The sequence below is a fragment of the Amphibalanus amphitrite genome, unplaced genomic scaffold (assembly GCF_019059575.1).
Source record: "Amphibalanus amphitrite isolate SeventyFive unplaced genomic scaffold, NRLGWU_Aamphi_draft 000816F_arrow, whole genome shotgun sequence".
In the NCBI taxonomy this organism is placed as follows: Eukaryota; Metazoa; Arthropoda; class Thecostraca; order Balanomorpha; family Balanidae; genus Amphibalanus; species Amphibalanus amphitrite.
In genome coordinates this window covers 86,048-110,506 of record NW_024882310.1, presented here as the reverse complement: position 1 = coordinate 110,506, position 24,459 = coordinate 86,048, and the positions used below count along the sequence as shown (strand labels likewise).

The 24,459-nt window shown below is 52.3% G+C and overlaps 1 protein-coding gene and 2 non-coding genes across 3 annotated transcripts in view; all 3 read right to left on the bottom strand.

Annotated features, from left to right (window-relative positions):
* Positions 1-254: 254 nt before the first annotated feature.
* Positions 255-326, bottom strand: Trnag-ucc. The gene has a single exon. It is a non-coding gene; the product is annotated as a tRNA-Gly (tRNA).
* Positions 327-2,318: 1,992 nt separating this feature from the next.
* Positions 2,319-2,390, bottom strand: Trnag-ucc. The gene has a single exon. It is a non-coding gene; the product is annotated as a tRNA-Gly (tRNA).
* A 4,172-nt stretch (positions 2,391-6,562) lies between these two features.
* Positions 6,563-24,459, bottom strand: part of LOC122366558 (nuclear mitotic apparatus protein 1-like) — a 38,819-nt gene continuing 20,922 nt past the window's right edge. The window contains exons 2-13 of the mRNA XM_043338943.1: positions 21,220-21,642; positions 13,784-14,565; positions 11,981-13,379; positions 11,348-11,649; positions 10,868-11,111; positions 10,348-10,446; positions 9,866-10,102; positions 9,487-9,610; positions 8,756-9,240; positions 8,402-8,554; positions 7,736-8,128; positions 6,563-7,345 (exon numbers count right to left, since the gene is read on the bottom strand). Coding sequence (XP_043194878.1) covers positions 7,163-7,345; positions 7,736-8,128; positions 8,402-8,554; positions 8,756-9,240; positions 9,487-9,610; positions 9,866-10,102; positions 10,348-10,446; positions 10,868-11,111; positions 11,348-11,649; positions 11,981-13,379; positions 13,784-14,565; positions 21,220-21,642 — 4,824 coding nt within the window. The 3' untranslated portion in view covers positions 6,563-7,162. The remainder of the gene's footprint in view (positions 7,346-7,735; positions 8,129-8,401; positions 8,555-8,755; positions 9,241-9,486; positions 9,611-9,865; positions 10,103-10,347; positions 10,447-10,867; positions 11,112-11,347; positions 11,650-11,980; positions 13,380-13,783; positions 14,566-21,219; positions 21,643-24,459) is intronic.

Below are 24,459 nucleotides of genomic sequence, written 5' to 3'. Positions count from 1 at the left end.
CACGGTCCTTTTAATCGTGCTTCGTGGAATAATCGTTAAATGCTTTCATCGAATTCCATTTTTATTTGACCTTTGTAGCGATTATGACTCAACAGAGGTCACGTACCAATGCTGCAACAGAAAAGTACTTTCGGTTAGGTACTCATGGACTTTGCCATTTATTGAAGAAGTGGTAACACCTGTTTGTTGCCGGGGTAGGGGAAGGGGGCTAGTGTGATGACCTGTGAATGACAAGTGACAGGTCAAAATTGTGCTGCGATGGCCGGGAATCGAACCCGGGTCAACTGCTTGGAAGGCAGCTATGCTCACCACTATACCACCATCGCACGTCTTAAGTAATTTGCCTCACTCACGCGGCCTGGGGCGACTTTTTGTGGAGTCACGTTTTTCGTGAAGTGTCCGTTGGGACGCTGAAGCATTCGAAACCAAATAGTAGTTGTCCACCGTTTTATCCTCAAGTTCTTTCTCTCCCCGAGACCGGCATTTTAAAGGGAGGGAGCATTGCATATAGGGGTCATAACAGTCACCATGTAACTCTCGCCGGGCCTATCGGGGCCGGTGGGGGGGGGGGGAAGGGGGGTGGAGGAAGCTGGTGGACCACTCCCTTGCCGTTCCGCTCCTATTGAGCTAGAGCTTGGCGAAAAGAAAAATACAAGTGTGTGCGCCCTTACGACGCGCAGCCACTGGTACTCATTATAAGGTTTCTGGTCATCAGGTGACCACTGAGATCAGGTCAAACATCCTAAGGTAGGGGTTCGGTTTGAGGAGCCAACAGCTTTTTCAAAAGTGGTTGCAGCGCTGTGATTATGACACCAGCGTGTTTGTCATGCTAAGGCGCGTCGAATGAGGCGCTTCTTGTTTTGGAAAGGGTCTTTAGGGTCTTTAGGGTCTTTAGGGTGTTAAAACCGGGTCAAGGTCATGTCACACCCGCTCAGGTCACGACCCTGGCTGAAAGAGGTCGTACATATATACATTATACGTACATATATTTTCACTTCGGCAGGCCATTTTGACTCCATTGGTGTCAATTTCCCTACTCGTTAGTTCAATTTGATCGGGAATCATTTACGAAAACGGTTGCTCTTTGTGACGTCATATATGACGTCACACAAGGTCAAAAGTGTAAAGTTTAAGCATCTGATCTTGCAAAACGTGTATGAGACTGCTATCGGATCTTTGATTCCAACGGGATCTTAAAGACTGCAACGCTGGGTAGGCTGACTTCCCAGGAACTTCAACATATGGAGTAGGAAAGGAACACGGGGTCTTGGGAACTGCGACGGCGCACCGACAGTAACGCCGGACGACAATCGGTAGACGTAGGGCGTTCGTAGGTTTTTCTTCTCGATATGGAATGGTGGTCGATTTCGAACTTACTATGGAACGGGCTCTGCAGGAAGGCTCATGTAAGTTTACTACGTGATATGGATTGTATTGGCTGTTGAATGTCATGCTTTTTTAAGCTGTCACACTTATAACGGGGGGGGGGGGAGGGGAGGGCAAACGGAAAAGAGGGCGCGTGAAAAGGGGCCAATTGCGATGTCCAGTTCTTTTGGGTTATTCATTTTTTCACCTACCCTGATAATTTCATGACCTAAATGACTTTTGACCTGTGACTTATTTCTCGAGACCACGGAATCGCGATTTGGGGCATGTCGGCTCGATCCGTGCGTTTCCATTCTTTTTGTGGTTGTAAACGTTCAAACATGTGAAATGATGTTGGTCCCATGTATTATGGTGGGTGTCAAGCCTCAAGGTCACGTGAAGCTCAGGTGAAGGTCATTGACCTTAAATGACCTTGATTCACTTGTCGAGTTTTACATGCTTCCATCGTAGCCTTGGGGGCTGATTTCAAATTTAGAACTCATTTAAACACTTAAGAAGTAGTCTTGATGTCTATGGAACATACCTATTAGGAAGATGTCAATAGTGGTTGACACCTGACCTACTATGGATAGCTGGTAGGATATCTAGGGCAGGCTGGTTGATCTGACCTAGACCTGATGCGACCGATCTCAAATACATGAATACCCCATCTCTGATCAAAACTAGCATGAAATTCGTAATCAGCATTCCGAAAACCCTTATAATACTTATTCACTGAAGTTTAACACGTCCGATGTTCCTGACTTTTGGGTCGTTGACCTCACCGGGAATGTCAAACAGTGGCACGGGACCTCAGCGGGGGGCGCATTGTAGAAAACGCGACATTTTTCTACTGGTGCCATTTTTTGAAGCAGTGGTAAGACCTGCTTGTTACCGGAGGGGCTGATGTGACGACCTCTGATTGACAAGTGACCGAGACGTCAAAACCTGTCTGCGATGGCCGGGAATCGAACCCGGGTCAACTGCTTGGAAGGCAGCTATGCTCACCACTATACCACCATCGCACGTTGTGAACATTTTGTCTCACTCACGCGGACTGGGGCGACTTTTTGTGGAGTCACGTTTTTCGTGACGTGTCCGTTGGGACGCTGAAACATACTAAGCCAAAGAACAGTTGTCCATCGTTTTATCCTCATGACTTTTCTCTCCCCGAGACTGGCAACTGAAAGGGAGGGGACATTGGACATAGGGGTCATAACACCATGTAACCCTCGCCGGGCCTTGGGGGAGGGGGGGGGGCAACTCCTTCGCCGTTCCGCTCCTATTGAGCTAGAGCTTGGCGAAAAGGAAAATACACGCGTGTGCGCCCATACGAGACGCAGCCAATGGCCCCCAATATAAGGTTTCAGGTCAGCAGGTGACCACTGAGGTCAGAGGCCAGTTTTACCAACAGAAAAATAGCCGCCTGCCGGAAGTTTTTGCCCAAAGACCGCTTCACATACGGAGCGTAAACGCGATGGGCACGTAAGCGGATAGGGCTTTGCCGTTTACGCTCCGTTATGTGAAGCGGTCTTTAGGCAAAAAATTCCGGCATGCGGCTATTTTTTTTTTTTTTGGGTAAAACTGGCCTCAGATCAAACACCTGAGGTGGGGGTTCGGTTTGAGGAGAAAAGCTTTGTCAAAAGTGGTCGCAGCGCTGTGATTATGCCACCATCGTGTTTGTCATGCTAAGGCGCGTCGAATGAGGCGCTTCTTGTTTTGGAAAGGTCTTGAGGGTGTTAGGTAGAACTGGCCACTGGGTCAAGGTCATGTCACACCCGTTCAGGTCACGACCCTGGTTGAATGAGATCATGTATAATCATATTCGCTTCAAGTTCAAGTTCAAGTTCGGTGTATTGAGGACATTTCCACATAGTGGCTTAATATTTAGTCCGAGTCAGAGTACATAGATAAAAACATGACACAGTCAATATCACAGTAAATCACAATCAAGAGATAGGTATATAAAAACACGGTCCAGAGTCGGACAAACCAGACCCTCGACTAGTTCGACAGCCGGCGCAGAAACTCGGCGCGGGTTACAGAGCCGGTGACAGCCGGCGACAGGCGGTTCCACGCCGCGGCCGCTCGGTAAGAAAACGCGCGGCGTGACGCGGACAGGCGGTATGGAGGCAGCTCGAGAGCGCCCGCCTCAGTCGACCGGGTGCTGCGCCGGGAAACCGCTGTACGAGGGACGAACAGGGAGCGGATCGCCGCGGGAGCGTGCGGGTCCCTCAGCGCCCTGTAGACGCCGAGGCAGTCACTGCGCACGGTTCGTCGGAAGGTCATCTCAGGCTCAAAAGAAACGGTATATACCATTCGAAAGCTGACAGTGAGCTGAATCCAAAAATGTATTTTTTATCAAAATCGATCGATGGCCTTTTTTGAAAATTGCGTTTTTTTAAAACTTAATAATCTTTTATTCAACGGGCTGTCCCGGACATTCTTGAAAACATAAACATGTACTTTTGAGTTCCAGTGAAAGCTGAACGCCAAAAGAACAATATTTAGCGAAGCAATATTTCCAAACATTAATATGCGTCTCCCACAGCCGACAATAAGGCGCAATCACACATCTCAGTGTCACGATGGACCAAAGTCAGCCACACAGAAGCGTGAAATGACCCTTATCGACTCGCAGACCCGTCGCTCTCGGCCCGCCTGACCGGCCACGGAAAGAACGTTCGGCTCTCGTTCTACTAAACAAATGTAATATTTGCCACTTTAACTGTCCACATCGCTATTAAAGTTACTCAGGATACCTGTGAAGAAAATTCATTGTTCTGCTTGATTTACAACATGCTTTAATTTACATTTTTCTTATACATGTTTTGTTCCATCCAGCTGCGATCAGTGCCTGCGCAGGGGAAGTGAGCGGGGTTTCACTGTCAGAGGCTGTACTGGTGACAGCTGTTCGGCCGTGCGACCGGTCAAAGGTTACCCTGCCCCGCCGGGCGCTACCCCCACTCCACCCGAGCTGAGGCCGGTGCAGCCTCTGACATTTCAGCGCGGTCAATTTTCCTTATATGGGCATGATACCAAGCTCAATTGAGCAAAGTAGACATGAACAGATGCAAATTAATGCATGATGCGAAGATGACAGAACAATGAATTTTCTTCACGGGTATCCTGAATAGCTTTAATAGCGATGTGGACAGTTAAACTGACAACTTTGACATTTGTTTAGTAGAACGAGAGCCGAACGTTCTTTCCGTGGCCGGTCAGGCGGGCCGAGAGCGCCGGGTCTGCGAGTCGATAAGGGTCATTTCACGCTTCTGTGTGGCTGACTTTGGTCCATCGTGACACTGAGCTGTGTGATTGCGCCTTATTTTCGGCTGTGAGAGACGCATATTAATGTTTGGAAATATTGCATCGCTAAATATTGTTCTTTTGGCGTTCAGCTTTCACTGGAACTCAAAAATACATGTTTATGTTTTCAAGAATGTTCGGGACAGCCCGTTGAATAAAAGATTATTAAGTTTTTAGAAAAACGCAATTTTCAAAAAAGGCCATCGATCGATTTTGATAAAAAATACATTTTTGGATTCAGCTCACCGTAAGCTTTCGAATGGTATACATCGTTTCTTTTGAGCCTGAGATGACCTTCCGACGAACCGTGGGCGCTCAACCAGCTCGCGCACGTCACACCAGCCCAGCGCAGCTAGGATCGGCGATATATGGTCATGCTTGCGCACGCCAGAGACAACCCTCGCACCAAAATTCATCGCCTTCTGCACACGGTGAAGGTGGCATGCAGCGGCGCCACCCCAGACAGAGAGGCAGTACAGGATGTGAGGAAAGGTATGACACTGGATAAGGAGCTTAAGGATGTCGGGACTAAGATGATGGCGAATTTTATACAGAGATATAAGGATGGAATTGCACTTTTTGACAACGTTGGAGATGTGCATTTCCCAGGATAAGGTGGGGTCTAGGGTCACTCCCAGCATCTTCACAAATGGCGAGGGTGTTAGTAAGTAGTCTGGCAGGTTAAGGTGGAAGGATGAGGTTTTCTTAAGGTTTTGGGCAGTGCCGACAAGGAGCAGAGTGGTCTTGGATGGGTTCATTTTTAAGGAGTTGGATGTGAAGTAGGAGAGGACAGCACGGAGGGTATCCTCCTGTCGGGATTTAAGGATGGATAGGTCTTTAGGACGGGCCGAGTCAAGTAATTGGGTGTCGTCGGCGTAGGAGATGAGGCGACCGTGAGGAAGATAGGATGGAAGGTCATTTGTGAAGATGCTGAAGAGGATGGGACCGACTAGGGAACCTTGCGGAACCCCATGGGAAAGAGGCAAGGACAAGGAACCACCTCTCACCACCTGCCGTCGACCAGTCAGGTAGCTACGAAACCATCTAGGATCAATACCATACCAGCACAGCTTTCTAAGCAGAACGTCATGGTCAACACTGTCAAACGCCCGGCTCAAGTCGATGGACGTGACGGCGACAACATCGCCATCGTCGACACGCCGCGTCATCCACTCCACCGCGTCGATCAGCGCGTCCTCCGTTGAGTGTCTAGATCGGTAAGCATACTGTGACGGAGCTAAAAGGTGACAGCGAGCTTCGGCAGGTCTTCTTGACTTCATTGGTGTCCTTCCCAACTTGCAAGCTCAGTTTGATCGGGAGTCAATTACGAGACACGAATACTCTTTGTGACGTCATATGAGGCGTCACGCAAAAATTATGCATCAAATCTTGCTAGAGGTGTATGAAGTTACGATATCTTTGATTCAAGCCGATTCCTGTAGACTGTAACGTTGGGTAGGCTGACTTTCCAGGAACTTCAACTATGGAGTAGGAGAGGAACACGGGGTCTTTGGAACTGCGACGGCGCACCGACAGTAGCACCGGACGGCCACTGGGAGACGTAAGGTTTTCGCAATGTCTTCTCCTTCTCAATATGAAATAGGGACCGACATTCGAAGGTATTGGAATGTGCTAAGGCTTGTGAGAGTTTATTATATGTGTGATAATGGATTGCATTGACCGTCGAATGTCGTGCTGTTATTTAGAATCTTGGTCAAGACTGTTGAGTTCTGGTTGAATGTGAGCGGAATATGGGCTGTCTTAGAGACATCTATTGCAATGATTCTTATGTTCATGTTTTTGTGTTTGCTCCATCTTAAAGCAGCTGTTCTCGTCTCATTATCATATCGCTTTGATAACTGTCGCGCACTATGTGCTTCAAATAATGTTCAACACACACGTATTTATTAGTTTCCATACAAGATTTGTGACAATATAAACAATATTATACAGCACAAACGTCACTTAGTCATGCGAAAGCACCAATTGTCAGTCACGCTTAGCTTATATCCGAAATTATTAGATTCATATTCAGTCCATACACGTTAGGTTTTGGAGTTAATGTCAGATTTCACGTTGAAATATTCAAGACTGCAACATTCAGGCATCGGTCAAGCATTAAGCGGCACTTGGTCTCCTAGAACATCACAAACGTTTGGACGGAATTGTTCACATGTCATGCGCAAGTAGAACGCCGTGATTGTTACTTTATTTCACATACGAGGCTGGAACGCTCCCCAGTCTTGCACCCAAAACGACACAACGAACGGGTGTCACATTGCTAGTCTGTACTCGTATCTTCTCAGTAAAACTTTCCAAGCCACAACAATCGACGTAACCCAGCCTCTCGCCTCAAACGGTACGGTCACACAAACCCACAGTGGCGCGTTCACACTCACAGCCGCAGTCGGACTCCACAGGAGCCGATCTGCGGCCTGAGGCTGCCTTTGTCCACCTGTGGCTGCCCCTGTTCACTCACAGAGACCCCTCAGGCAGCAGCCGCCAGTTTGCCAGGCCTGTGATCGGCACATGCGAGTGCTGAGTACGTCTCTCCCGCCGCCACGGCGCGGATACCCAGTCTCAGTGTCGAACTGAGGTCCAGAGCAGGCAGCAGCGCCTTTGTCCGCTGCGGGTTGCGGATCGACAGCTGCAGCTGGCTGTCGACGAAAATCTGCCGCGGGGAGAGAAGGCGGAAGGTCAAACAGAACCAGGAGAGAGATAGGGGGGAGCAGCAGAATAAGGAGGCGTATTAGGAACGCAGCAAACTATGACTGCAGTCTGCAATCGAAATCGAACGGTGATATCTTACAAATTTTGTTATGGTGTATGTGTCCTTGAGAAAGTTGCAACGGTACGGCAATTTTTCTATTATGAGAGATAATTAACAGCCGTACATATGCTGTCAGCTGTAAACTCGTCATTAGGAAGCTTATCAGATAAAGCCGACGGTATGGTTAGTCGTGATTCTTCCTATTTTAGAACGATTCGCTAGCTAAGCTAGATAATGAAAGCCTAGAAATATGGTGTGATCTATGAAGAACTGACTCATGTCCACGCTTACCTGGTAGCCGGTGATGCGCGGGTCCTCCACGGGGCTCCAGTACAGAAGAAGACTGTCACCGCCGACGGCTCGCACTATCTGGAATCCGTCGGGCGGAGGCAGCAGGCCGTCCGGACTGGGCGGCCGGTGGGGGCGAGGCGCCGGCGACCACTCCCTCGCCGAGCTAGTTGCCGGAGAGCTCTCCCGGGCTGGCGCCGGCGAGCACTCCCGGGTCAGGGACGGCGCCGGGGACCACTCCCGCTGGGAGGGGGTAGGTGGCGCCACCGGGCCGAGACCGGGCGAGGAGGCCGAGCGGTAGGGCCGCGCCACGCCGACAGGTGGCAGCACCGGAGGGCCCGAGGACCGGCCCGGGGTGGCTCGCCGGGGCAGCGGTACCTTGGACGGCGGAGACCTCTGTCGGAGGAAGGGGGGGGGGGGGGCGTCATCGATATGAACTGTGGCGGGGCAGCAGGCATCGATAGGTTTACCTACTCAGGGCATTGATCTTCCAGCTTTCAAATGGCTTAGACAATATTTTCGAACAGTTTATTTTAATTTATTTCTCCGTGTTGTTTTGATTATTTGATCTAGTAGATAACCATGTGCTACCAATCGGTTGAACATTCCATTGGTAATTTATATCATTTCATAATTCACGTTATCAACGGGAAATCCTGGCCGTCTTACCTTTCTTGATGCTGAGTTTTCCGACGGGCTAGTCTCGTTTGGTTTGTTGAACAGCCGAGGAATACGAGACGAAGCTTTGGAGTTTGGAGAGTTCTCCAGAGATTCTAATGATCGTTCTGATGACTTTTCCACTGGAGGGGTCTTACCGCGAGTCTGGAAATGAAAAGGAACACACTTGATGCGCGAGTTGCATTTGCAAGAATGAAGGTTTAAGTATCATTTACAAGAGGTACGCGTCGTAAACGTTCGTTCCGTTGCCAAGGTCCGCCTAGAAAGGTACCATTGAGCATAGAACTAAGGTACTTTTTTGGATAATACCTTAGCCGTCTCGTGGCCAACCGTGCCCCCTCTCACCGGTTCAGTCCGAGTGGTCTGCTGCAGCACTTGACACACCACGTCCAGGTCGAAGCTCTGCCGGTCCGCCTCCCCATCGCCCGCCTCTCGCAGCTCGGCGGCCAGCCGCGCCGCCTGTTGGGGCGTCAGCACGCGCCGCAGCCGGCGCAGCAGCGCGCCCAGCAGTCGGTCCTTGGCCTCAGCCACGGCGCCGCCCTGGGCCGCCTGCTGCGCCAGCCGGCGGCGCAGCTGCCGCTGCTGCTGCGCCAGCTGCTCCCGCAGCAGACGCAGCTCGCAGCCGCGCGCCTCCAGCTCCTCCGTCTTCAGCTCCAGCTCCTGTTTGCTGAGCTCGAGCTGCTGCTGGTTCAGCTCCAGCGTCTCCTGTAGCTCCGGTAATTGCGCGGCGGCTGCTGCTGACGGCGACAGTGGCGCCGTCTGGACGCCGGTGCTGACACCTGGCAGCGGCGCCGAGAGACGAGCCGTGGCCGCTGCCAGCGCTTCGGCGTCTGTTGGGAGATGTGGTGTCACTTGTCAGTCAGGGGTCGATTCTCAATTACTTTCTGAAAAATTCAACAGTAAGGCAGAGTAAAAAACAGATTGTATGGCGCAAGCTAACTAGACCGTCAAAACGGTCGAAATGCGACCACCTCATATGTCGATGGAATGAAATGCTTAGCACGTTGGCACACCGTTTGTCAAAACTTAAAGTAAAGCCCTGATGTTGTTAGCAGTCTGCTGTGCGGCCACCGTACCTCTGAGCTGCGCCTGTAGGGACTGGTCGGCCGAGGCTCCGCTGATGAGCAGAATCACCTGCTCCAGACTGATCATCACAGCGGCCAGCACGCCGTCCGCCGAGCGGCGGCACGAGTCGCAGCTCTGCCGATGTTCAGAGTGGGGTTAACAAGGTGACAGAGACGTATTACAGGAGATAATAGAGTTTTTGACACAAAGTTTGTATTCTCATAGTCGCTAGATGTGAGAAGGGGGATGAAAAATGGTTGAGTGAGTATGAATTACCAGAGACCCGCATACGAGACACAGTATCCTCAGTCCGACGCGTCATGAGACCAGAACCGCCACGCTGGTCGCAGTAAACCATTTACTCCTAGAGTTACATTAGCAGGCACTGACCTTGATTTTCTCATCGGTGGCCTTGACGAGCGCCAGCAGTTTGACCAGGTTGCCCTCCTGTTCGGCGAGCGCGTCCATCTCCCGCGTCATCTGGGTCTTGTTGAGCTCTCGGAGCTGGGCGGATAGTGCGGCGATCTCCTCCTCTCGGCGGCTCAGCTCGAGATTCAGCTGCAGAATGTCCTGTTCGGCGCGCGTGCGCTGACACTCAGCCGCCTGGCGCAGCTCCGCGTGATCACTCTGGGAGGGGGGCAGGTCAGGTCAATTCAGTTCAGGTCATGTAGGTTAGTAAGAAAAGAGGAGGGGTCGAATCACAACGAATAGTCCAGTTCGGTGAGGATTGGTTTTGAATATGAGTCACTGTTGGATTTCTGGTAGCTGTTATTAGAGCCCTTCTTGTGAACGGTAAATAAGTCGGTCATGAGTGTGGCTTATCGAAAAGCTCCTGGTCTCCTGGTTGTCTCCATGTTGCACGGAACCCTCACCTGAAGCTTGTCGAGCTGCTCCCTCAGCTGGCACGACATCGCCTCGTTCTCGTTAATCTGCAGATTGGCCTGAGATAGCTGGGTCCGCAGCTTTCCCACCTGGAGCATGGATATGGAGCGCTGATTAGACCGAACCTGGGCAGCACCTTTTTAGCGTACAGCTGCCCAAAAATACTACTTAGCAAGGCTTACATAAACCGAGCTTTATCAAGGACTGGAAATATGAAAGCATATCTATAGTCTGCACTGGTACTGCAGCTGTTATATCCTGTTCCTTGCATGTCAATCAATATTGCTGCTACCGTCCCTATCCGACGATCTATGCCTGTTTTGACAAAACGTTCTCGTGCTGCAACACTGCATTCACCCTGTGCAATCTTGCACATATATGCACGTCTCATGTCGTGTGCACCCACGGCCAGTTGCAGGTAGCCAGAACTGAGACTCTGCCGACCACTTAGTCAAGTCACTCGCCGCTCTGCACGGAATTATATCAATGCTGACTGCTGAGTGTTCTTACCTCTGCGCTGCGCTGTTCATCGGCCGGTCCGAAGTTGCCGGCACCGTCAGCGGGCGCCGCGCCGCCGTGCTGCAGCTCCTGCTGGAGCTGCTCGTGCTGGCGCAGCGCCTGCTGCAGCTCGCGGCGCAGCTGCGCGCGCTCTTCGGTACCGGCCACCTCCTGGAGCTGCATCTCGACCAGCACGGCCTGCAGCGACTCGAGCTCGCGCTGCCGGCAGTCCACCTGCTCGCCCAGGCGGCGCTCCCTGCGCGGACAAGGTGGGTAACGGCGTCAACATTGACGAACATCGCACTTCTCGGGTTGTCAGGAGTCAAACGGGAAGATGCGTGGATGGATTGGCTGTCATGATGAGCACCGCATTATCTAATGATTGCTCCCTTGCGTTGCATTGACCTAGACCTAGAATACGACTAAGCGCTTGAATCTGTATAAGACAGCGCTCACCAGCGCTTACCCTCCCCTTACCCCTTTGCCACTCACTTGAGTGCAAACTGCTCCCTGCCGTCGCTGAGCTGCTCGTTGAGCGCCTGCTCGGCTTGTTCCAGCTCCTCCACTCGAGCGCGCAGCCGCTGTTCGCTGCGCTGCAGCTCAGTGACGCGCTGCTGCAGCGCCGCGAGCGCAGCCGGCTGCTCGGCGGCTGCCGCCAGCTGGCTGCGCGCCGAGTCCAGCTCGCGCAGCAGCTCCTCCTGGTCGCGCAGCTCGATGCGCAGCTGTTCGGCGGCGCGCTGCTCCTCGCGCAGCTTGATGCTCTGCTCACGCTCCCGCCGCTCCAGACGGTACACCTGAGGTGGGAAGAAGATGGCGGCTGTGATCACTTAAATACGAGTGGTCAGGGTAATTTCAATGCATTGACCATGCCTGAAGACGTCTGAATGTGAGATTTTTTTTCTACTGGCTAGAAGGTATATCAAGTCCTTCCAGTGCAGGAAGTTTTTAGAGTACACGACAAATTGCTTCGTGTGACTTTGTAGTACCGTGCAAGATGTGATACCACAAAATGAGCCATATCTATAACGGTAACAAGAAATAAGTTACGTGTGCAACGTCTGCAAACCCTGCAAGTTGCACCTGCTTTTAGTCATGCTTTTTATCAGACAGGTGTCCCAAACTTACCTTATCCTTGAGCTTGAGGTCTTCGTTTTCGGTCTCGATGAGCTTGTCCAGCAGCTCGGCCACCCTCTGCTGGTCCCGTTTGCCTGACCCGGTGTACAGCGCCTGCTTCAGCTTCTCTTCTGTACCCTCCATGAAGTTGATGCGGTTCTTGCTCTCTCGTAGCTGGTTCTCCAGTTCCTCGATGTTCTTCTGGTAGCGCATTTCGACGCTGTGCATGATTCGGTCGGCCTCCTCCAGGGTCTCGCGGTAGGCGCCCTCCTTTTTCTCCAGGTCTGCGCAGTGCGCGGCCAGCTGCTGCTCGCGATGCCGGGTCTCTCTGACGGCCCGAAGCAGCGCCGGGCCAGACTCAGCAACTGTCTCGTCAGTTCCGGTGCTGTTGAGCTCGAACTCGGCACTGAGTTCGTCCTGCAGATGCCGCGCAGCCGCCAGCTGCCGCTGAAGCTCGCTCTGTTCACTCCGCAGTGTCTGCAGCTGTCGCTCGTGCTGTCGCACCAGCGTCTGACGCGTCTCCTCGAAGGAACCTAGCTGAGCACCGAGTTCCGTTTGCAGCAGTGCCACCTGACGCGTCAGAGATTCATCATGATGAGAGTCGTCTTCGGCGTGGGAGTCACGTCGAGAGGCTGCGTGTCCCTCACCGGGAACTCCGCCCTGCTGGGCCTCGAGCAGCTGGAGCGCTGCGGCGAGGTAGCGCTCCTGGTCGGCACCAGCGATGGTCAGCAGCGAGTTACCGGCCGAAGCTGTGGTTGACAGACCGCCGAGCTCCCGGAGCACTTCGCGACTCATCTCCCGGCTACACTGACTGCACCGCACAGGTTCGTCGGTCGATGAGAGTCGGCTCTCGGGTCTCGTGTCGCTGGGGACACGGGTGCGTCCGGTGTCGGACAGCGCGTGCGGTGACGGAGGTGCCGGGGAGATGGCCGTCACGTCAGACGCATGCGACATGTCCTCGCCGACGCCGCTGTCGCTGAACGTGGAGGACTTCTCGGTGTGCGAGACTGCCGTCAGAGGTGACACACACTCCTCGCGAACCCGGTCCTCGCCGGCGCTGGGCTCCGGACTGACGGTCGACGGCGACTCTCCCTCGGCGGGCAGGCGCGCTCCGGCGTCCACCACCACGACGGACACATTCTCTGGCCGCTTCTCGACGCTGGCGTGGCCGCGCTCCTGCTCTAGCTCCCGCTTCAGCTCCTCCACCTCTGTCTGCAGTCGGTGGACGAGCTGGGCGTTCTGGGATCCGGAGCTCTCCGAGTCGGCCTGACGGGCCCTCAGCGCCGCCTGGTGCTTCAGACGGACGCTGTTCAGCTGCCGCTGGAGCTGCGAGCAGCGCTCCTGCTCCTCGGCCAGCTCGGAGCTCAGCATCCGCTCCACCTCGCCGGCGGTGAAGATCTGGACCTCCTGACTGCAAACGGGAAACAGACAGCATTCAGTGCGGGGTCGTAGCACGGGGTCTTACGTGACACTGGGCAGTGGCCAGTGGCCTTGAATTTACCGCGCAGATATCGAAGCACTCCGGAATGCTAAAATCAATAGCCAGGCTGTAAGCATTAACCTTGACCTTTCGTGGACATGTGGAGTAATGAGCTCGGCTGAACCTTAATGCTAACATTTGTAGACTAGCAGCAGTAGGTTAAATATTCTAGGAAATAACTGTACTCTGTCAGCAAATACAGTTGGACTTAATTCCGTATTATAACGCGTCGTGTATGTACACTGGGGATTAGGCCGGGCCGGAAATCGAGCGCCGTGGACCATCTGATAACGCTGCAGTGCACACCCACTTCCAGTACCCGTTCAATGACTCACCGCTGCACCATCAGGCGCGCGTCATTCTCCGCCTCCTCGAGCTCGTTCTTTTGCTCCTCCAGAGCGTCGCAGCTCTTCTTCAGCTGGTCGTACTTGTCGGTGAGCTCCTGCAGCTCGCGCGTGAGCTGGTCGTGAGAGCACTCGGTCTGAACCTCGGCGGAGGCCAGCGCAGGTGGAGAGGCGGCGGAGGTCTTAGACGCAGGTGACGGCTGTTTCGCCGGAGGAGAAGGTGACTGCTGGAGGTGTTGTTGGACGCTGGCGAGCCGAGCTACCTCGCTGCTGAGGTCTCCTGGCTCGGGACTGGTCTCTGCACTACCGGGAGGAGTCGCCAGATCTGTCTCCTCACAGACACCCAGCCTGCTCCCGGGCTCTGCTTTGTCACCGCTCGCCATCACGGCCGCGTTCGCACCACTCTCCTGAACGTCAGCACCTTCATCGGCCACCCGTCCGACGGCCATGGCACTACCACACGCCGCGCACTGTAGCCGCTCACCACCGGCGTCTGTCTGAACACCCGTCTCGGCACTGTCACCTCGCTCTGCGACCTCCGGCACTCGTCCACACGTGGGGCACTTCTCTCCACCTTCACCTACCGCCGGCTCTGTCTGACAGGACTGAGTCACTGACGGCAGCCGGTCGGCCGGCCGTGCCTTGCTGTCACCCCCGGAGACCCGCTGGATGCCTCCCGACTCCGATCCGGGAGGGCTCGGGGACGGAGGGACTCCAGCCGACTCCAGCGCCGACTCCAGCTCCAGAATGTGACCCTGCAGCGAGGCGATCTTCTGTCGAAAACACGGAAACGAGAGATCAGATCAGTATGTCGTTTCCGGGCGCTGGAGATTAGGTAAGGTGCGGACATGGTGAGATTGGCGATAAAAACGAGTTGCGGTGTTTGTAACATGTGCGTCATAGGAACGGGTTACGACATATACGTACGCTGTGCTGCAGGAAATGAGCTGTTCCGTTTTTGTTTGGTTTGCGAAGTGGTATTGTGCGACTTCATAAGGCCTCATTAGTGTGTTCTATCGCAGTTTTGGCTTCCTTATGCCTGCAAATATTAGTAGTGCGCAATAATTAAGCACGACGCATGGGACTCGCTACTTCATCTACAATTGAATCAGCTGGATACCGAACACAGCAATGGCACTGATTTTATATTTCGACGCACCGCAGTAGCAGCGACACATTCCTGCGGGGTGTGGGCATTGTCTGAGCCGGGCTGTGTCGGAAATTTCCTCCTTGTGTGGGTCACACGTCATCACCAAGCTGTTTTCTGCAGAATACTGGCGCGAGTGCCGCACCTTAGCACTGGCACTGCTGCAGTTCGAGGGCTCTGAATGAACCAGTGTTGCTGAGGTGGCTTGATTGTTATTTAGGCTATACTTCAGTGTTCTACTTTGAGACCTTTTTAATAGCTTTGTAAAGCATATCAGGTTGTGGACACCCCTGATGTACTATTGACACGTCGATGCACTTAGGTTCTCGCGTCAGACGTCATTGCATTTTACTCGAATCGCCGCTTTACCAAACTCTCCACAGTCCACATATACCGCCCAAAGCTATTACACTTAACACTCTTAGCTTTAACCCACGAGCCGCTGGGGGGGGGGGGGGGGGGCATAAAGTTGCCCCCCTTTACGTTTTGTGAAATATCTCCAAAACCTGATGAGCTACGAACGTGAAACTTGGCATAGCTTCAAATGAATACCTAGGCAATGTTTGAGCAAAGTTTGGTGGTTGTAGCACCTAAGATGACGTCACAGTGACGTCATAAAGTTTTGTCGTTTTCCGATACGGACCGTTTCTGATGACGCTGAGCATGAAACTCAACTGTAAATGAACTAGACAGCACCTGCTGTCATCCTAAAACATCTAACTACACCTCCATCTAGTTTCTGACCAATAATCGGCCCTTTATATTCGGTCCCATATATCTGATGTATCGTGAGGAATATGAGAGTCGCAAATCTATAACTTCACTTATGACGTCACTGTGACGTCATTTCAAATGGGATCGACACTAAATTTGGACACAACCTCGGCTAGGTATTCAGGAAGATGTGTGCAAAGTTTCGCTTCTCTATCTCTTCGCGTTGCGACGATATCGTCGCAGAAGTAAAGGGGGGGCAACTATATGCCCCCCCCCCCCCAGCGGCCGGCGGGTGGCGCGGAGGCCCAGCGGCCGCCGGGTTAACAGTTGCACACCACGGCTCTAAGCTAATCCACTCGCTCGTACAGCCCTACCAAACCCGCACATGTCACCGTCAAACCGTGGCTTTACGCTGGCCGCTGCCATACCACTCATTGCACACCAGTGCATGCTGTGCAGTTTGCAACACTCGAACCGGAGTGCTTACAGCGCAACACTGGGGGCACGCCGTGCGCAGCGCACCGTTTCCACGGGACAAGGCCAGCCTCCAGCCGGCCTGTCGGAGCGCTGGGAATTCGGAACGCGCCACGGAGCACCGGGCGGAGCTCCGGGCGGAGCACCGGGACGGAGCACCAGCGCGGGTCTCAGGGTCGGCCTCGTATCGACCTCGGACGGGCCGGCGGCGGCAGTAGAGCGCAACACACACCGCCCTGCGCCGCAGCGAGGGTGGCCGTGACAGACGGGACGGGACGGGACGGGACGGGACGGGACGGGACGGGACGGGACGGGACGGGACGGGACGGGACGGGACGGGACGGGACGGGACGGGACGGGACGGGACGGGACGGGACGGGAAGGGAAGGGAAGGGAAGGGAAGGGAAGGGAAGGGAAGAGAAGGGAAGGGAAGGGACGCGACGGGACGCGACGGGACGAGACGGGACGAGACAGGACGGGACGGGACGGGACGGGACGGGACGGGACGGGACGGGACGGGACGGGATGGGAGGGTACGAGGCAGGACGGGTGCAGTAAAAGACCGGGGGCCGTTAGTTGGGTCTGTATGGATCTATGCTTGTAAGGAACTCTTTGTAGGTTTATGGCCTGTCCATTGTCTATCGATGATAGCAACTAGCAAGGGACCTTTCTTAGAAACGCTATAAGTCTGGTGCGTTGAGTACTTTGCTTTTTGACGATGTGGTAGATAACATTGGAAGAACGTTGATTGAAAATGTTAAAATCCGATATCACACGATGCTTGGTTACTACGGCTGTGGTTTTTCATTGGTACTGCGAAATGCAGTGCATTGGTGTAAACTATAACTAAATAGTACTTATAGTACTTTTACTGGGACACGACCCAACTTACATCGTTTGGTTGGGACATGACACAAACAACTTCGAAGGAACGCATGATGGCGTACACTAAGCGCACATGAAACAAAGCTGGTGACCGCAATTGAGCACAAACTGCGTGAAAGCTTTACACTGAACAAAGACCTCCGGTTTCACGAGCAGAAACGCCCACAATGGACGTTATGTAAACAGATCATTACCTGACAAACCGATGCGATCGACGCCATATCTCAAATACTCACATTTCGTGCTTTATCCGGATTTATCATTGCTCGGAAACTCACAGTAGCGCACTCATGTCTCACGTCTTCAGAAATTCACACGTTCACTCTCACATCCTGTTCGACCCACTGTGCACAGCTGCACTGCATTCTGTGCACAGCACACTGCGTGCATTGTGCACCACACAGCGTTCACGGCGGAGGCGGCGGGTCGACTGTCCCACGGTACGTACCAGACCCTCACGGCGGCGGCCCCGACCCTGGGCATATACATTCATACGGCGCATACGCCGGCGGTCACGACGGCTGGGTGGAAGGGGTGCGCCGGGCTGTAGTCACACCGGATGTTGGTACTTTGGGTGGGGAAGGAACGGTGTGTTACTGGGCGTACTAGATTTGTTGGATAGCTTATGGGACAGCTCATGGGACCGTGGAACAGTGTATGGAGCATTGTGGGATTTTGGGAAGGTTATAGGGCGAATTGGATTAGTTCGGAAGGTAATGGAACCATGCTGAGACTGTCTTGACAGTTAATGGAGCAAGGTATGGTCCGCAGATAGTAAAAACAACGCAAAAAGACGTATTTTGAAAACGTGGACAGGCAGTGCGTGGGAGGTATCGTGCCTACAGCAACGTATGTATATCAGTTTAAAGGTAGTGTGCCAGCTTTCTTGGACCGTATGGACTCAGGCCCAGATAAGGAGAACCGGATTTTTAGAACTTATCCATACCTTCAAAACTCATGGAAACGTCTTAAATTCTTCAAATTTTGAGTACCCCAGTGCGAAATTCGCCCCGACGGGTTGTCGGTCGTACCCCAACCACATTTCACACCACTATGAACAATAAATGCACACACTGAAATCGCTATTACCGATATGCTCATCCAATCAAGTTTCGATAAACCCGTTCATCATCATCTCCTGCGGTTTCGAACACGCCTGTTAGGTGGCTTCTGATGCTCGTCGAGGTCGGAATTTCCAAATACGCGTGGTGCGTCGGGCCGCGCGCTCTGACTTCGGCCAAGAAAAATGCGTCAGCTGATCATTGTCATTTCTGCCACTTGCGTGTGGTGAAATGGGGTCATAACTTATAAGACGGCTTTTTCATATCAATTATTTTACATAAAATCATATTTCAAACCATAAATAATGTTCGACAGCCAAATAAAAGAAACAATACCAATACGGGCTTACAGTTTAAGGCTCGACATTGTGTTGTCTACGATTAGACAGCTGATAACTCATTCCCGTACGTCGTATGGTCGTAACAACACTATAATGACCTTTGCTTATTGTCACAAGTGCGCCGCATTCGCGATTGTTGCCCGACGCCTGTTTGCAGGTGAGCCCACTACAGTTGTTATACATATCTAAAAACCGAAAAACTTTTAGGCGAAAAAGGCACTATTCCAGGCCCATTTTTGATTTTTTTTTGCGATATTAGGTAAAAACAGAAGCTTCTTATCCTAGGAAAAATAAAATGGGAAATCTTTCAAAGGTGGCACACTACCTTTAAATTTACTCCACTTTTTTACTCCACAAAGCGCCCTGCGATGTTTGTTTCAATGGCCCCGCCCCAGCATCCTTGCTCCCAGATTCCTTCTCGACTGGATCCTTTACCACACTCCGAAGAGCTCGGTTCCGGGAGAACCCTGGCGTGGCTTCGGGGTTGGCTTTCGGTGGAGTGGCGGCTGGCGCCTGGTGTCGCCGGAGCGTGGCCCGCCCTTGTGGCTCTGTCTCGCGTTCCTCTGCCGCCGCCGGGCGTCGGATGGGCTCCGCCTGTCTAGCAGCCGCCTGCAGTTTAAGAAGCCTGTGTGGGACAGGGTTTGGGCGATAGGCTGAGTGATATGCAACCGCATGTATTTCGTTGCCGTGTTTCTGTTCACCATGTTGATTATTGTTTCTGTCCTGTTAATTTCGTGCAATAAATTTCCCGCTACAAAAAAAAAATAATAAAAAATTACTCCACTACTTCAAACCTAACTGCAAGTGATCGAGCCACCGCGTCACACAGCGAGCCCTCAGGAGTGTCCGCAGGGGATCTCACGTCCCTGTTGGGAACTGGGAAACAGGAATTTGACGCTGGGAGACGTGTTAGGTCAATGGGAGGCGAGATTGGATCGGTGAAAGACAATTAGGTGAGATACAATATAGGTCGCTATGAGGCATGATCGGGTGGTCGTGAGTCAGGGTGAGCCGAGGCGAGGCGAGTTCAGGTCCGTGAGGGTGAGCCCGGCACTGCTCCAAACCACACAGTGTGGCCGCTGGCCCTCCGCCCAGCCCAGTCCGTCCGTCCCTCCGGCTGACGGTCCATGCCACTCTCACCGTCATTAAATTATCATGCAGCGCCGGCAGTGTCCCATCCACCGCTGAAGTTGCATTGTAGTCGCCACTGAGCGTTTATGGCACATTTTCACCGGCCGTATACATGGTAATAAGTGCCACGGTACATTCACACGCTCAAAATGCCGCACGTCATGTCTCTCATCGTTTTCTACCGTGGGCTGCTCCGAGCGCGCGGGCAGTTTTCAGTTTCACAGCCGGTGCTACTGCGCATGTGCATCGTACAATTTCACTCACATGTTAACCTTTCCCGTTATAAGGCACGATTATTGGGTGGAACAAAAAAAGACAACAACAATAGGCTGAATCGACCTGCCAAAGAGGCCCTACCCAACCACTACGTCACCACTCGCCGGTTTTACACGTCGCCGGATCACGGAAAACGCGGCTTATTTACCAAATGTTGCAAAAACGTGAACAAAGGAATTAAGTACATCGGGGGCCACTACGAACGAATTAACAACTCGTGAGCATGTGCGGTTTTCCGAGCAGAAAACACGGGAACATCTTTATCGTGCGGTGCCGACGCGATTCGATGGCGATTCGGGCACGATACGCGTGTTCCATCAGTAACATACATGCAATAACAGGAACAAAAGGAACACGAACTTGAGACACGAACCATACCGAATCAGGACAGTACAGCTTTGAAACTTTGCCACAAACAAAACAACGTAGTTACTGTGGACATTTGACACGACACAAACGGGTACATCATCCTCATGAAAAGCTCTAATTGAAACATGTTGAGTGGGCCAAGCTAGTTTCAGAAACACTTACCTACACTAATTCCACTTTGTTGAAGATGATCACGAAGCTACTTCACGTGACACGGAACGCCTCATCACCAGAAGTCCCTCACATCACGGAGAGAGTCACGGGCTAATCTCTCGCGGGCCCGGTAGCGCCACCGGCACCAGTGTGGGTCCCGCGGCACCGCGCACACAACTGCCGCGCACCGCTGTGCACCGCCGTGCACACAGTGCAATGTCGTGCACCGTGCGAGTCGTGACTGGGCTGGGCCGGGAGGCGGCGGGAGGCGGTCCCCTGACGGTCACCTGGAGCTCTGAGAGCCGCTCCGAAACTATCGCGATACGCCGCGATAGTGCGCCCGCTACTGGCGGCGACACTCACGAGAAAGGTGCACGGAATGTCGCGAGTAGTGAGAAAAATCTGCAGCACTGTGCGCAGCGGCGCAAAGTGCAATACCTAAATCTGGGCCGAGCCGCTGAGCTCAGCACAAAGGTGGGAGGTAGGTGGGCCGACTCGGGCAGAACTCGGCGGCTGCACAAGGAGCTTACGTCGCCAGTTTTGGTGCGGTTAAAGTGACCGCCCCGCCACAAGCAGCAGGCATTGACACATTTACACAGCCACGAACGTGGTGTAGTTTGTGGAAGTATGATGTCACTTTTTGGAAGAAAGGGATTGCAAACATCCGTGTGTTTATGGGCGCTATAAATTTACGGAAAACAATAGACGGGTTTAGATGCGGCAGGTAGGTTTTTTACGGTCGGATAATGAGTGAATACCTTTGGTTATTGTTGCGCAAACCACCCGAACAGCTGCTGCGCCAGTTAAGTGGGGTGTGGTTTACTCCCATGTTACGAATGTGACAATCAGACCTGTGATTCGCTGCATATGACTCACCTGCTGAAGATGCTGGCACTCGGCGGTTGACTCTGGACTCTGACTCGGCGCTGCCGGCTGTTGTTGTTTGCTCTTCTCGCCGAGGTCGCCGGGTGGTCCAGGGGACAGCAGTAGCGGCTCGGCCCGCAGTGTCCCGGAACGGTCAGACTCGCAGCTATTCTGTGCCTGCAGCTGTAGGCTAGCAGCTTCCTCAGGGACCCCCGACACCCTCCACTGCTTCTCCCCCTTCGTCTGCGGCTGACTGTCTCTGCTCTTCCCACTACCCGCCTTCTGTTTGTGCTGTTTGCCGTGTTTGTCCTTTTGTTTGTGTTGTTTGACCTCCACCTCCTTTGCTGTCTGCTGGGTGCGGACCAGGGTGGCGGCTGTCCCGGCCTCCCCGGCTGACGTCCCCGTCTGCAGGCGCTCCTCGACAGCATCGCTCGCCTGCGAACCAGACGAACCGATCGTTAGAAACACGGCTTCGGACAACTCCAGAAACACGGTGCGTCAGGTTCCAGAGTTGTGTAACAGTGCGTGTGAGCTGCAGTGGGGCAGCGGGAGACCATCTGTCGTGCGCACACCGCCGCGACCACCGAGCGGCTTCACAACGGTGGACGGTTGGGAGGGAAGGATCGTGACAGAAGGTGACGAAATGTGACGATCGGTGGGGTGGGAAGTGACGGGAAGTGATGCGAAGTGACGGTTGAGGAGATGTGAGCGATGATGAGGTGCGGCAGCTGACGGAAACGCTAGGTGACAAAAGTTGACTATCACAGGGGTGCATGATGCGAGGGAAGATAACAATACGTGACGAGAGGTGTCGATTTGTCCTCCGTTCCGCCGTTTCCATCCTCAGGATAGTGAAATCCTTCTACATGCGTCCACCCCCTGTTCCGGGCTGGACGGGCAGCTTGCGGGTATGGGATCCACAAGCGGAGGTCTTGGCACATAAAGTTACAAATTTGTGAGGTAGACTTTCTGGAACTTAACGAGCCGTTTATGAGCCCTGGAGCTCCCATGCGGGCAGCTCCATCGGAGCACATGCCCGTATAGCCGGGTGCAGTGAGTGAGTGCTCAGGGTTCCTGGGCGGCCTGTCCACTGGATGGGCTCAGCCCCGACGACTCACCAGAGTGTCCGCTCAGAGAAATGTCTCCCCCCTCATTCATCATCCTCCCCCGAAAGAGCCTAACCCAGCAAGACAAACGAAAAAAAAAACAAAGTCGGTTAGTGGAATGAAAGGTAACGGAAGTTGGTATCTTTAAATCGCGGAGGAACGTGCATATGACATGGTTGAAGAATACCTAACAATGGCAGCCCGGCATAAACGGTAAACTGTTTTCATCTGCCTGCAACTGTTTTGAATAGATGAGTGCGGATTACAAAATGAATGCTTTCGTGCAAACAGCTTTCCCTAGAAACGCACGGTAGGCTAAACTTTCATGAACCGGAACACAAAAAGAGAAGAAGAAACTCAGTGAAATGTCAACTCTTTAGGATAAACTGCATTTATACGCCCAGAAAGTTACATAAACTAAGTAATTTCACTTTATGTTTCACTAGACACGGTACATTGTCGTCACGATTGCAGAAACAATATTTATATAGTTCATGGCGCTGTTCGGTGATACCAGATTTTCTAGTAGAAGCATGAAACATAGCTGAAACAAAGCATAAAACATGAAACACATCAAACAAGTTATCGCTACTAATTACCACCGTTATGCTGATTTGTGGTTTTAAGGACTCACCAAGTTTAGCCGTTTAGGACTTAATTAGTTTCAGTTGAATTAGCTCCCAAGCCCCAGTTACAACTTTAGCACATTGGTTATTGCATACCTTGAGGCAGCTCTCTCATCGACCTGACCAAAGTTCCACCAGCTGTCCTTGTAAGAAGCTCATAAAAATCCAGAAAGTCGGTCACAAAAACTTTAACTTTCTGCGCTACTCATGGATCCCATACCTGACGACTGCTCCTCCGCCAGGCCTTTTCCAGGGCACACAAAGGCCCACCACAGTAGGGCCGTTTTTGCTCGTGCGCACATTAGGCTATTAGTGCACCTGCTGCGCCTTAATTGCCGTAATGCCGCCGAAAAGCGCCGCTTTTCGTCTCGGGTACCGTGTGAGTCTCCGCGCAGCCTGGGAATGGAGTGCGTAACGGCGCGGAGGCCTGTCGAAATTTGATAACGGAAACGACCATTTGCTTTGTTACGGTAGCTGCCAATATCATTTGTCTCATTCGCGATATTTCATGGGCAATCAATGGTCTTAATGGTTGGCTAATTTTAATATTTTGTTCTATCATAGATAACCTGGAACATGATTCATGTTATCGATGGTTATATATGTATATGCACCTGTTTGGTGAAAATTAAACATCGGCCTCGTTGGCAACTTGATGATAATTTTTGACAAATAAAATTATCAAAGTTGATATGTCCTTCGAGTCCTCGGTTTAATTTGCACTTCAATAAGTAGCACATGTTGTTGGCGTGTCTCCCTATATCGCTTTCGTTAGCAGCAACATGTTCTGCTATTCAAAATGTTCTGCATCATTTATCGTACATGCTCCCGTGAATTGCGTCAGTCTCATCTTATTATCACGAACATTAGAGCGTCAGCGACAATCGTATACGGTAGAAATAGATTGGCACGTGTGCTCCGTTGGCTAACGAACTGGGACTACCGCTTGTCCGTGTTGTCATAAACCGTACCACCAGCCGCAAAACGAGCCACGACAGTCACAACTGGAACATGAAACGGCTATTTGACGAGGCTCGACCCAGTTGCAAAATGGACAACCCTTATCAAGAGGGTTCGCGTGCCTTTGGCTCGTGGGTCGTTTATAAGATCTGATACCACATTGTTTGGCGCTACACTTACTGCTTTGGGTTTACAGTGGTCGAAGTGGGCTGTGAGCACACATGTGGGCTTTAACCCGCGAGTTGCTGGGGGGGGGGGGGCGTTAAACGCCCCCACTTCTTTCGCCGGGCCATAGCATAAAAACGGCGCGCCGCAGGCGCGCCAAATTCTGGGTACCTGTAGGGAATTAATTGAAGTGTATTGTGACAAAGTTTCAAAAAAATCGGTCGGAAATTTTTTTGAGATATCGAGATTTTAGTTACGTCATGATTTCTGAGTTTTCGACAAAAAACGGCATATGTTCAAAAAATCATATAAAATCACAGAATAGACATACAGACATGCCGTAAACGCCATTAGACTGCCAATACCATGAACAATCAAATGGCTATCTTCGATTA